Below are 12414 nucleotides of genomic sequence, written 5' to 3' on the forward strand. Positions count from 1 at the left end.
AGATGTGGATAAGAGACAGTTCCTGTAGTGAAAGTGATTCTCCTTCCAAATACAGTGTGGTAAAATACTCATTCATCACCATTATTTAATCCCTTTTTTTGCCTTAACCCCATCCCTGTTAATCCCTGCGTAACTCAAAAATAGGCTCCCAGCAGGAGCATGTGTCTATGCCCTATACTGCCTTACTGTATTGTATTATGTTTACTAATACGGTATCCACATGGGGATTCGGTTAAATGTGTGGTGTTACTGAAGTGACTTTTTAGTGAACTTTCTAGGACAGGTCTTATATTCATTTTTATCTTTTAACTCTGGACTCATTCCATCATTCCTGCATACCGGATTTACTAAATCTTACTGGGTTAACTGCTAGACGATAACATAGTGTCAAGCCCCCGAGGGGCCATAGACAAAAAAAGTATCACCTAATAATAATACAATGACTAGACAAACGAATGCAGATAATCCTTGTTTGTATAGCAACCAATTAGAAATAATTATCATCGTTATCTCATACTTAATTTATATCCAACAGACAGTAAACTTGCGAAACTGTAAGTTGAAATTGCTGTAAACTACCTTACTGTATGCTATGGGTATATGCCAGTATACTGTACAGGTATGTACTTTTTATGGAAATTGAGAAAAAATGATGACCTCTAAAATTGACAACAATAACTATTTTAATATGTACTTTTTAGGGACAGGAAAAATGGTCACAGGAAAGTATATTTTCTTGAAAATGAGAAAAAAAAACACCCCATTAAGTAATAGTGTTATGAACTAAGAAGTTACAAAGCATATTTTTTTGCTGGGTTCTCAATCAAGACCATATACTATTTAATAATATTATTTAGTAATAATGTTTTGTATTATTTTACTCGATAAAATTTGGTGAAGTATCGAGAAAACATCCAGTACACCAAGAGAAAAAAGATACAAGTATATAATACACTTGGAATAGCAAACGTTTCCGCTCACATTATACTTGTTAGTACAGTTAACTATTTAAAGTTAGGAACATTTTGCATGAGAATGTTGAAGGTCATACTCAAAGGTGGACTGAAGTTTATACCAGTGTATAGTACAGTGGTTCATATATACAAATACTCACTTCTCCCTCTGTTAAAATCCCAATATAATCAATGGGCAGTATATAATGTATTGGCACCATTGATTTTTTTAAAGGATAATACAGTAGAATCCCATGAACAAGGTGAACAATGGATCCCAGGGACAAAACAGTGTGAAGTTAGGAAGCCTACTGACTGTACAGTGTTTTCGATAACAGATTCTACAACTGAGAAAACTACAGAGGCCTAGCCATAACAAAAAAAAAAAAAAGAAAAACTCTGCCCAGGTCTCTGGTTTTAAGTGAACGCCATTTGCCAAATGACATATATTTAGCCAGGTTCTCTGTACAAGGAGTTTGCTATGTACAGTAATATTAATTATCCACATAAGAAATAGACTATACTGTACTGTATCTGGTCATTGGATGCATAAATTAACAAAGAGGTACAAGTTTAATCTTAACTTTAAAAAAACTCATCACTTAATAACTACAGTATAAAATTTAATATTTCTCACTATCCCAATATATAAGTATTTCCCTGTTTGATTCTCTGCATATATTATTCCCAAGACGATGATGGAAGCAATTCAATCGAAACGTCGAGACATTCTCAACAAAGAACAGTATTTTTCCAGAATTATCTACGTGGTGTACCGCCAGCATTTAATATATTATGCTTTGCCATGCAAACCTTCAAACAATATAATATTTCTATTAGTCACTAACAGTGTAGTAGGTCTATAGTGTGATTTATTAACACACTTGAGCACCCAAGGTCAAATACCAGACTAATTCTTTTAAGAATGAATAACAATCATGTTCAGCAACAGTGTTTAATATAGTACTTAACTGCAGATACCATCTGCTGCCAACAACAAACAAACAACAGATATCGATAGTCTTGAACCAGAGTCTTCACCCTCTGCCATATATTCTTCTCCTGCTGTAGATTCATACACATCGTCATCCTCTACCACAAGTAACAGTAGTTACCCTAACATGCCATTACATTAGTTACCACATAGACTTTTTGAGGGAGTGCTTAAAGCAGTGGTTGATTTTCTAGCACTCAACCTTGAGGTTACTATGAGTTTTGCAGTGTGTACTTGGGCACGGTACTTCACCTATGAAGTCTTTCTCCATGAGAAGTATAAGTGGCTATCTGGTAGGTTTAAGTATCATTGCGCTGATTACTACTGTGCTATTACGGTATGTTCCACCTGTATGCGTTCTACTGACCAGGGTAATGATTATGTAATAAGCACTTAGGTCACAACAACATGCGCACTATATATCTGCAACTACTGTATTATTATTATTAGTCCCGACTTTCCTCACTGCTTTAGTCCTTCCATCTTATTTCTTTAGCTACCACATTCCAATCTTTCCTTCTATCGTCACTACCTACCTATCACTCTCCTCTACTCTCTGCTCAAGTTCTTCCGATTTGCCAGTTAGAGAAGTTACTCTTTCGTTTGCCTTCTCAAACTCTGTGTCTAGGAGCTGAAGTCGTCGTGCAAGGTTATCTCTCTCCAATTCAGCCTAGAGAATGAAAGAGGAAAAGTATAATTATTAATACCTAATAAAGATAATCACTAGTTACCTTTTTCTTGGTTGTGTCTGATCTAAAGTAAATAGTAGATGTTCTTTGCAATAAGCAGCACTACTATATGTTGCTAAAAAAAACATTATTTTTTTAATTATTTTATTTGAGGACAACAAAATGTCCAGCATTAGTTTTAGAAATGCTGGTAGATACAATTTAAAAAATAAAAAAATATAAACTCAATTAGGATGGAACCTGTGCAGACAGTAGTTCAGTGCATTGGAAGTAAATAATACCACCATAAAGAATTATGACAAGATACAGTATGTCATTTAACCTTGAACTGAGAGTGAGACTGAAAAGTGTTCAATTTAAAGAGGAATGAATATACAGTACAACTTGCAAGTAATTTCAAAACCATGGGCACTCATGCCAAGAAAATACACCAAAGCCAGCCAAACTGATTAAATGATGCAGATGAGAAGATAATAATGAAATGAAAACATCCAGAGTGCGGCCACTTCCGAATGAGAGAAACTCCACAAAGAATACTTGAAATACAACAGGGATTATAACAAGCGAGAATTGTACAGTGTTGTTCTTACAAGTACAGACTGAACTTATGGCAATTCAAGCAGAATCAGGTTAAGTAATTCTGTACTCAGAATTATTACTGTAGCTACAATTTCAGAATTCTGTAGCTCAATGTTGAATAAAAATTCCAAGACATACTGTATCCATGTACTGTAAGTCTCCAACCATTACCATTACTTGGCTCGATAACTGATTGATTAATATCTCTTAGAGGAGAACAGCCCTCGAATACAAATACAAGGACCTCTGGTGCCAAGCACAAACACTCCTGCAACCATGTGGTGCTGTACACCCATCCTTTTTTAAAATACTATTAAGCTGACAACAATCGGTTTTTAAGCATACAAACAACATGTGCCAGTGCAGGAAGTGCTGTCAAAATTCAGCCTGTAAGGTTTGTGTGAGGTGGCCACCATCTTATTTTGTAAGCTGTTTGTTATGTATGGTATGTTTATCAGTTTGAACATTAAAATTTCATGTAATGAAAAGTTATGATCTCCAAACCATGAATAAACATATTTATATTCATAAATCATAAGCATAAATTCAAATAGTTTCATGTGGTTTGCTTATTATTGTTGTAGGACTGTTTTAATTAATAAGCTCACTGTAAGTTAACATCCTTTGTGCTTGGTTTATTAATGATTAAAACAGTCCTCCATCAAACAAATATTAATTACATAAGTCTTACAACTGACTGCTCAATATTACAGGTAAGTATATAAGATATCTTACAATATAAATGTCATGGTCCTGTTCAATACTGTGATTAGTTCACAAAATCCACAAGTTTATACTGAAATGTTGTGTTTTATTGTTTTATTTATAATCTAAATATCTGACCAGGAGATTATTTAAGTGTTTGGACTTTGAAATGTTTCTGTGGCAACTTTATAGAAATTATTTTAAAATAAAAAGTAAATTAACGAGTTCTGTGTACTGTACTCCGATAACCGCTCTCATACAGTAACTCAATTTTCTTTGCTTGTTATACTAACTGTAGGCCCTATATTTTACAAACATTTCAGACTATTAAAATATTTTCAACCACAACTATACTTGAAAACTTCATCTTCAATTGCCAAAAAACCATTTCATGTTATACTGATAATCCCAGAACAGCATCCACTAATTACCCTCCAAGTAGTAATTGATATCATCCTCTCTGCAACATTAATTTGGAAACTGTCAAAATACAGTACAAACATATCAATCTTTTGTAAATTTCGCACATGATTGCTATAGTACAGTACAATTACATTGCTGTAAATAAACCCTGACTGCACCTGCCATGCTTCTGCCTTTCTTTCATAAAATTTCATTATTAATTTAACATGACTTGTTTGAAATTTAGTCAGGTCAAAGGCAAATGAAAAGTACACCTATTACTAAGCAGTATGGATTCAGATTAATAATTACATTGAAATTTAATGTGTGACCGGAAATGGTCTGCAGTCAGTTGGTTGTTACCATGCGCCAGTGATGTTGGAGTATATAGTTCAGCAATATGAAACTATTATGTAGGCCTAACGAATGAATAAAGTTCGGAGTTTGTCGGGTAGTGAAATGATTATTTCACATTTTAAGTGCTCCCTAAATTCATAAGTGTAAGCTAAATTACGGTGATTAATTTAATTAGTGAAGATATGGAGACAATTATTTCGAATCCCTCTTTCCAAGAGGGGATGCAAATACTTTGTGAAAATGAGTACGCCGTGGTACTCATTTTCACAAAGAAATACACATAACTGGTTAGCTAACAATTATGTCAATGTTACATAAACACCTGGGAAGGAAGGTGCAATCACGTTGTTACCTAGCAAACGTCTGTACTGTATGGGGGATGGGCTGCTGATGTACTGTGTAGCGGGGGACGATGAGGCATAAGACTAGGCCTAGGCCTAACTAAGACAGTGGAATTATATGTGATAGAAAGTACATTTTCGGAAGAAATAAATTAAAATAAGAAAAAAAAATAACTAAGAATAATTCATTTGCAGAGGTACCTTATTTTAGTATTATACAATGCTAACAATGCGGCTCTTAAGTAGCCCTGGCTTGGGCAAAGGCATCCATGTGCAAAGCAGTGGTGTTTGTTTATCCATAAAAGCACGCCGGGAAAGTTTGCCTTACCAGGAAAAGGTGACGTATCTAGCTTATGACGTATGAATGCTAACTAATGTGAGTGTGACGTCACCAAAAAATGAATATCTTCTATTATAACCAAAATATTAATAACTACAAAGTTTCTGGGCGTAAATTCCCTTAATATGAATGAAGGGTTGCTCAATCTCCTTGCCATACAAATTACAGCTCCCACTGACGTCTCAGACGAGAAATACGGGTAGCTGAAGTTTTTCTCGCAAATCTGACTACAAAACCATATCCAAATTTCACGTTCTACTTTTGACCCTGATTTGTGCTTCGCACTCGCCGCTGAGGGCGGCGTTCCGGGAGCCCTGCGTCTACTTTAAAGCGCAAGTAGTTTCATTGTTATAGCAACATTGATAAGTTGTGATAGGTCAAATAAACAAAACTTAATTTCACCAACAATGTACTTAATAATACAGATTACACATTCATTTGTTTCTATTTTTGTTGAATGTTGTATTTTTATTTGCTGTATAATGCTAATGGATTGCCTTTCAGATTGGAGTTGGAAAATTAGGGTAGGCCTACCTATAACCTTTAGTCTGGAATAATTACATTTTTCACACTTCCTTCCAGTACAACAGGAGTTAGCTGGTCATTCACTGTTATTGTTTGACAAAACACCCTGCTTTCACACCTTGCTTCTTATTGTAAGTGGTTCTTATCAATCCCATTGAAAGCCTGGTCTTATTTGGGCCCTACATATAAAGTTATTAGCTATATTATAGTTTTCTTTTTTCTTTTTCATATTGACCTCTTATTACCAGAGCAGATGAGTATTTAATATTATACATGGCACCAGTGTTAACTTGACCTCATCTTAAGGCAAGCCCTTGTTTTCCAAGGCCAGACATTACAGTGCATATTAACAGCCTATACAGGAAGTGCAGTACTTCCAATTAGTGTTGAATTATCAGCAAATTATATAAACATCTATTTTAAAATGTCATCTCCTATCCTACAGTGCCATAGACCCACGGGACACAACTTTTCCTTGTGGAATGTTGTCAAAATCAAAATTTAGAAATTATTTGTATTGACTTAGATTAGTAGTGACTAGCTTGTATTTTCAGCTGTAAAAAAAAATTATATACAATTTAACAATTAATAGTACTATACCAACGTACTTCAATAACAGGTTAATCACATTACTGGAAAAACCAATATTAATTTGTTCCACAAAAAACAAGTTTTTATGAAGATAAACTAAAATTCCCTTGAATGAATGTTGGGGTGATGATAGTTTTAATTAAAGTTATAATACAAAGAACCTTAAATGTCTAAATTCATCATGATGGTACAGTATTTGGCAACTTTAAGTTCTCAAATATAATTGAATCTTATCCACAATTCTTTGTAATATAAGCAAACATAAAGCAACAAAATATATTTTAGTGCAAAGTAGATTTTAGTGATCCAAGGGAAAAGAAATTATTTGCCAACATTTCCAAATAGTGCAAGATGGTTAGCACGTCAAGTTCATGACCTTTAAACCATAGGCCACTGGGACCACTGGCTTAAGGTACAAATCCTACACTTCAGACAGCCCCTTAGGAGATTCACCACAAGGAACCAATTATCAGACAATGTACTATCTATAATCCTTTCCCCCTTCCTTAATTAAGTGTCTGAGGCCATACCACAAGTCAGGCCACCACATTTTACAATCAAAATCACATAAGTTTGCTTTATTGATAATATCAAGCTAGCTAGCTAAGCATGTTGGTCAAAGAGGTGTGTCACTTGCTTTAATATATTTTATCTTAAATAAGCCTCCTACTATATTATTGTTGTTAATCCAAAATGTGTTAAATTCATACAATGTGGTATTTAAAATCCTTTCTTCTTCCTCTATTGTCTACATGCTATACCACAAGTTGTCCAAGATGTCTTGCACTCACTATTGTGGTAAATACTGTATACTTATGTAGCCTACTCATACTGGCTACTCTGTGATAAAGTTCATCAGCAATTTTAAACCAGTATTAGGAGAGGGAAATGCCCAAATAAAAAAGACAGAGGATGCATTGTCATAACAACACCTCATCTCCAATGAGTGACTTATACAAAACTCTGTAAAACAAAAGAGCGTTCATTACAGGGCAATTTTTAATGTGTTCAACCCAGTAATAAAAAACCAATGAGATGTCAATTGTGTTTCATCAGTTTAATCTGTTCCTATATTATTCGGCCAAGTAGAAACAAATATCTTCAACTTAACTTCAATATTTCCTTGTTGGATAATAATACCCTCTAAGATTTAGCACCCAAATTCCTTTCTCTGTGGATCTGACCTTAATGTGCTCCGAATTTAGAACAAAATATTAAATAGCCTACTGTAGGTAATCTGAGTTACAGTTGAGTAGTTTGACCTTCCATCACAAAGTTGCTGCAAGTTAAGTTCTGGAATTTCAGGAGTTACTATTACATGTAATATGAATATAGACGTAAATCCTCCCAAATCTGTCGATGATTTTCAAAGACAAGTTAACCCATGCTTGAAAATGTTGCAAATATTAAACTGTGCTCTCATTTTCATCATTAAGTACAGCATTTGCTTCATTAATTTAGTTTGCCATACTCTGTAAAATCTAGTAGTAGTAGTAGTAGTAGTAGTAGTAGTAGTAGGGTGTATTGTACTGATAATGATATTAATTCAAATATTTTAACCACCGGTATTAGAATCAAGATAAAGAACAGGCCTAGGCTAGGGCCTACTACTAAATATTTTACTAAAATCAGGCCTAGGTCTAGACTGCAAGGTAAGTAAATCCTTGTCGAGCCACTAGGGCCCATAGGGCTGGAGCTTATCCCAAGTATGAAAGACTGCATGGTATCATAGTCTATCTGTTTCAAACATTGGTTAGCTCGTCTTTGCAAAAAATATATAGGCTTAAGGTCTAGCCTTGGTTTAGTCCAGTTGTAGGTCTACTTTATAATACAACCAGTGTTCTCCACAGGCCCTTGAAGCATCATGGTACCATGATGCTTAAGACTTTCCCCATGATGCTTGACAGTTGGCCATGATGCTTGGAACATATTCCATGATGCATTTCAATGTCTCCTAATTTATTAAAAAAAACCCCTTATGTCAGTAACAACTATGGTGGACTTCAACACTTACCAAGACACTTGCCCATGATGCTAAGGAGAACACTGAGAACTATGCTTAATAGTAATAACATGAGTGTATACTTCAGATGTGAATCTAAAATTGTACTCGCGATTAACAAATTAAAAATGTGAATGACAACAATCAGTTGGGAATCAAAACATAGGCCATTGGCAAAGAAGAAAAATGCATAAAACAGTCAGTGAAATCAGTAAAGCATCAACATTCTAAACAATATCAACTGAAAATTGGCAATAAGACATCTATATTTTACCGTAATGTCAATGACAGACAACATCAGTAGGTTTACCTTACTGTAGTACTGACATTCCAACAAGTTGAAGCAAATGCTGAGTGTTAGATGGGAAAAATGGGCCAAGACACAAAAAACTGTTTGTTGGCATAAATGTCAACATGTATTCTTCTACTACAGGTCGTGAACTAGGGCCTAGTCCATGACATATGAATGATGCAGGCAAGAGCAAATATTAGGGAGCTTTTGATTTGTGCGACGATGCGACGTTAGAACGGAATCACTCATGCGTGACCGTTCCACCTGGCGTCCTACGTTCTCTGCATACGTAGGTTTGGCCAAATTGCATTCCAGAATCTACTCGACGAGGTGACCTTAACGTTCTCACATGCGCAGATGACTTTTAGTGACGTCATTACGTTCTACCGTCGTTGTGCGATCGAGAGCTCCCTATTCCCTAGGCATATACTAGAAAGAAAGAGTAGGCTTATTTATATGCTGATTTATTTGGAATGTTCAAATTGAAATAGGGACATTACAAAAATTCTAGGGAGATTAAAGCCTTGCACAGGCATGAATGTATTGTGCATGGCCTACTCAGTGTTTGTAGCCTTACCTAGCCAGGCGGCCACTTCCCCCCCCCCCCCCCCCCGGCCACTTCCCCCCCCCCCCAGCACTAGCCCTAAGGCCTTGACCTAGCCTAGGCCTAGCAGCAGCATAATAATGCCATATAGGCTAAGCGATGTCACAGCCACCACGAACTGCAAACAGGTGGCCATCCTTTCGTTTCTGTGCCATCATCACATAATAGGCCTAGGCTAGGCCATACTATTACTGTACTACACTAGCAAACGGACACTAAATTATTGAAAAATTTAAAATGAAGAATACAAACGATTAAACGCCGGTCAGACTGGCGACGCTACCGGCCGTCTCAGTGACCTGACTGACTGAGCAGAAACTATACACTCGACATCAGACATACATGGCCACCATATCACATATTTACCTCTTCTGTTTTTTGTGTTTGCTCTGTTAGCAGTCGTGATAATTCATCCGCTTTTTCTTGCAGTCCTTCGTTTTCTGACCTTAGGCTGGCAATCTTCTTTTTGATATTTTCCATGATAGATCACGACTGTTTTACAATCTAGTCAATAATATAATTCTTTTACGCCGCCTGTGGACCGTGTGTGTGCTGGAGAAATACCCAAAGTATTTGATTTACTCAACTCCGCTAGGCTAGCCAAGTACGCGTCGTAAATAGTTCAATGTATACGAAATATTTATAACAGGTTTCACCCGAATCAACACGTAAACAAATGTATACGCAATGATAAAATTACAAAATTTTCAGCTTGAAAAATAGATAGCTTACTAGACACCGTTAGAAGTATTGCGTATTAATTCACAATGTAACTATGGCTGGCCCAATACACACACAACTTAAAGTGGGTTGGGCTGCTGAGTACAGCCTAGCTGTTTGATGTGCGGAAGTATACGATCACGTGACGAGGTGAGGCTCTGTTTATGAGAGGCTACCTGTTCGAGCAGTAGCGCCAAACAGCCAATCACTAAGGCAGTTACAGATGATTTCGGCACAACTCCGAGACTGGCGGTTAAAAAAAAGTAAGTAGGCCTCAAAAAGTACTTCCCGATGTTCCTCGCGCGTCAATCCAATATTTTTAGAAAGGAATTTTTAATATTTGGAGGGGAAATACGAGAAGATAGTCCTTATTACTTTCTTTCATATCAATTCAAAATTAGGCCTATTTTGCTTTCTCCTGTAGAAGTAGAAATATTCTCATACCTTTGCAGTGATAGTCAGGAGGAACATTGCAACACATTAAATTGTATTTCATACAGGATTCCTTTAATGTTAAAAAAAAAAAATGATAAAGCTTATAAAAACGCTGACAAAGTCAGTACTTTTCTATGGTTATGAAGCATGTAATTGTTGAAAATCTGATGAAGCAAAATTGACGCATTTAACGGAATGACAAGGAAACATTATGAGAGGATATGGTAGAGTAGAAAATAAACAGATAATGGCAAATAACAAAGAATCAGTGATATAATTAAGGTATTAAATCATAATTCAAAATGTAATGGATTATCATTTTTGAAGACGACCATAAAATATAACGTAAGCATGACACAAACATGCACTTGACATGAAAAAGCGAGGAAGGCAAACATAGTCACGGAATGGCTACAGGCGTGACTGTGGGAATGACGTGATAGGTCTACCTCTCATGGTCTAACTATAAGTAAATGGAAGAATGAGAGAGTAAGCAAGAGCAGCAGCAACCGATGGAGGAGGAAAGGCATCGTATATTAGCTGGTGTGCAAGCGGAAAATAGGCCTATCTATATCCTAGTGTTTATCCTTCAAATAGAATGAAACAAGCATTGATGAAAGGAAGACGCATTTGAGCTAGCTGTTTCTTCGAAACTGCGCAAGAATTCTCTTGCGCAGCACAAATTGTCTACATTTTCAGAAAATCCCGAAAAATTCCGCAAAACTGTGCAACATCAAATGCAATATGGGCCTAACGAAAAAGTCCTGCCATTTCTCCATGTCTTAGGAGTGAATAGGCCTATCCAGAGCAATCAATGTAGGCCTACTAACTCGGAGTGGCGGATCTAGGAATTCGAAATAGACGGGGCCGGGCCCAGGGACGGACTTTCGCCGATGGAGGTTCTAGAAGAAAATTTATGATTAGGGCAGCTTTCATGGCCGGAAATGGAACTCATAAACTTTTAATATAAATTTCCTTTATTCTCTCCATTTTAAAAAATAGTTTTGAAAAATTTAATGGGGGGGGGAGAGGGGGAGAGGGAGTGGGGAAGGCGGGCCGGCTTTCCCCTAAAATTCGAAAATTGTAAATCACACACGCCTTACATTTTTAGTCACGATGCCATGCCATGACCATTCGAATTTATAAGTTTTCGACAGCATCTTTATGAACTGATGAGTTCCGTCCATTTCTTCAGATACAGTACGGTACCGTAATTGACTGTTGTTGAAGTCCAGTCACGCACAGGGCCTCAAGAGCGGACTAAGTACCCCTCGCCCACCCCCGGACGCGCAATTGCCGGTGGGGGAGGGGGAACTGGCGAAGTGATGAGGGCCTACCTAGTCTCTTTAGCACACGCAGTCTAATAGAGTGGGCTACCGCGGGTGGTATGCGATGTGGAATAGGGCCTATTTGGATTTTACTAAAAGAGCGATCGTAATCGTCCAAAGTGAGCTTTCTCTGGACCCCCTTCTCGGCGTTGCTATTTAGAGTTATTCTTATAGTATTTTTATACTCTCCACCAAATCATTGTTCATCAGTTTTGGGAATTTCTTCAGTCCACGAGAAGTTTCCTATTCATATAATTCATCATTAATAGTTCATTTGATTCTGCTTTCAAAGTGCCCTTTGAACTGTCAATGTCAATGTTCAACTGGTGCAGGTAGGCGGGACTGAAAACGATCAATGGAATTGCTGAGATAACAGTCACTTGCATTCCTATCGTATTATTCCATATTTGGAGGTGTGACGTCAATCAGGCCCTCTCGCATAGGATCAACTTTGTTCTAAGCGCCCGTGTTGAGTCTATTCTCAAGATGATCGTGTGCGAAAATATGCAAGCAAAAATGCGTATTTGTAGTGTTCGGTTTGTGGTTAGGTGGAATAC

The 12414-nt window shown here is 36.7% G+C and overlaps 1 protein-coding gene across 6 annotated transcripts in view; it reads right to left on the reverse strand.

Annotated features, from left to right (window-relative positions):
• Positions 1 to 12414, reverse strand: part of LOC117110013 (tropomyosin-like) — a 43342-nt gene that overhangs the window by 17970 nt on the left and 12958 nt on the right. For 4 of the 6 annotated variants that reach the window (XM_033252587.1, XM_033252579.1, XM_033252571.1 and 1 more), the window contains exon 3: positions 2484 to 2617. In XM_033252587.1, the coding sequence (XP_033108478.1) occupies positions 2484 to 2617 (134 nt within the window). Of the gene's footprint in view, positions 1 to 2483; positions 2618 to 9740; positions 10195 to 12414 lie in introns of those variants that run through there. The other 2 variants (XM_033252598.1, XM_033252605.1) reach the window with 2 other exon arrangements.

This window comes from Anneissia japonica, unplaced genomic scaffold (assembly GCF_011630105.1).
Source record: "Anneissia japonica isolate Jap-2015-1 unplaced genomic scaffold, ASM1163010v1 scaffold1511_len2985839_cov193, whole genome shotgun sequence".
NCBI classification, from domain to species: Eukaryota; Metazoa; Echinodermata; class Crinoidea; order Comatulida; family Comatulidae; genus Anneissia; species Anneissia japonica.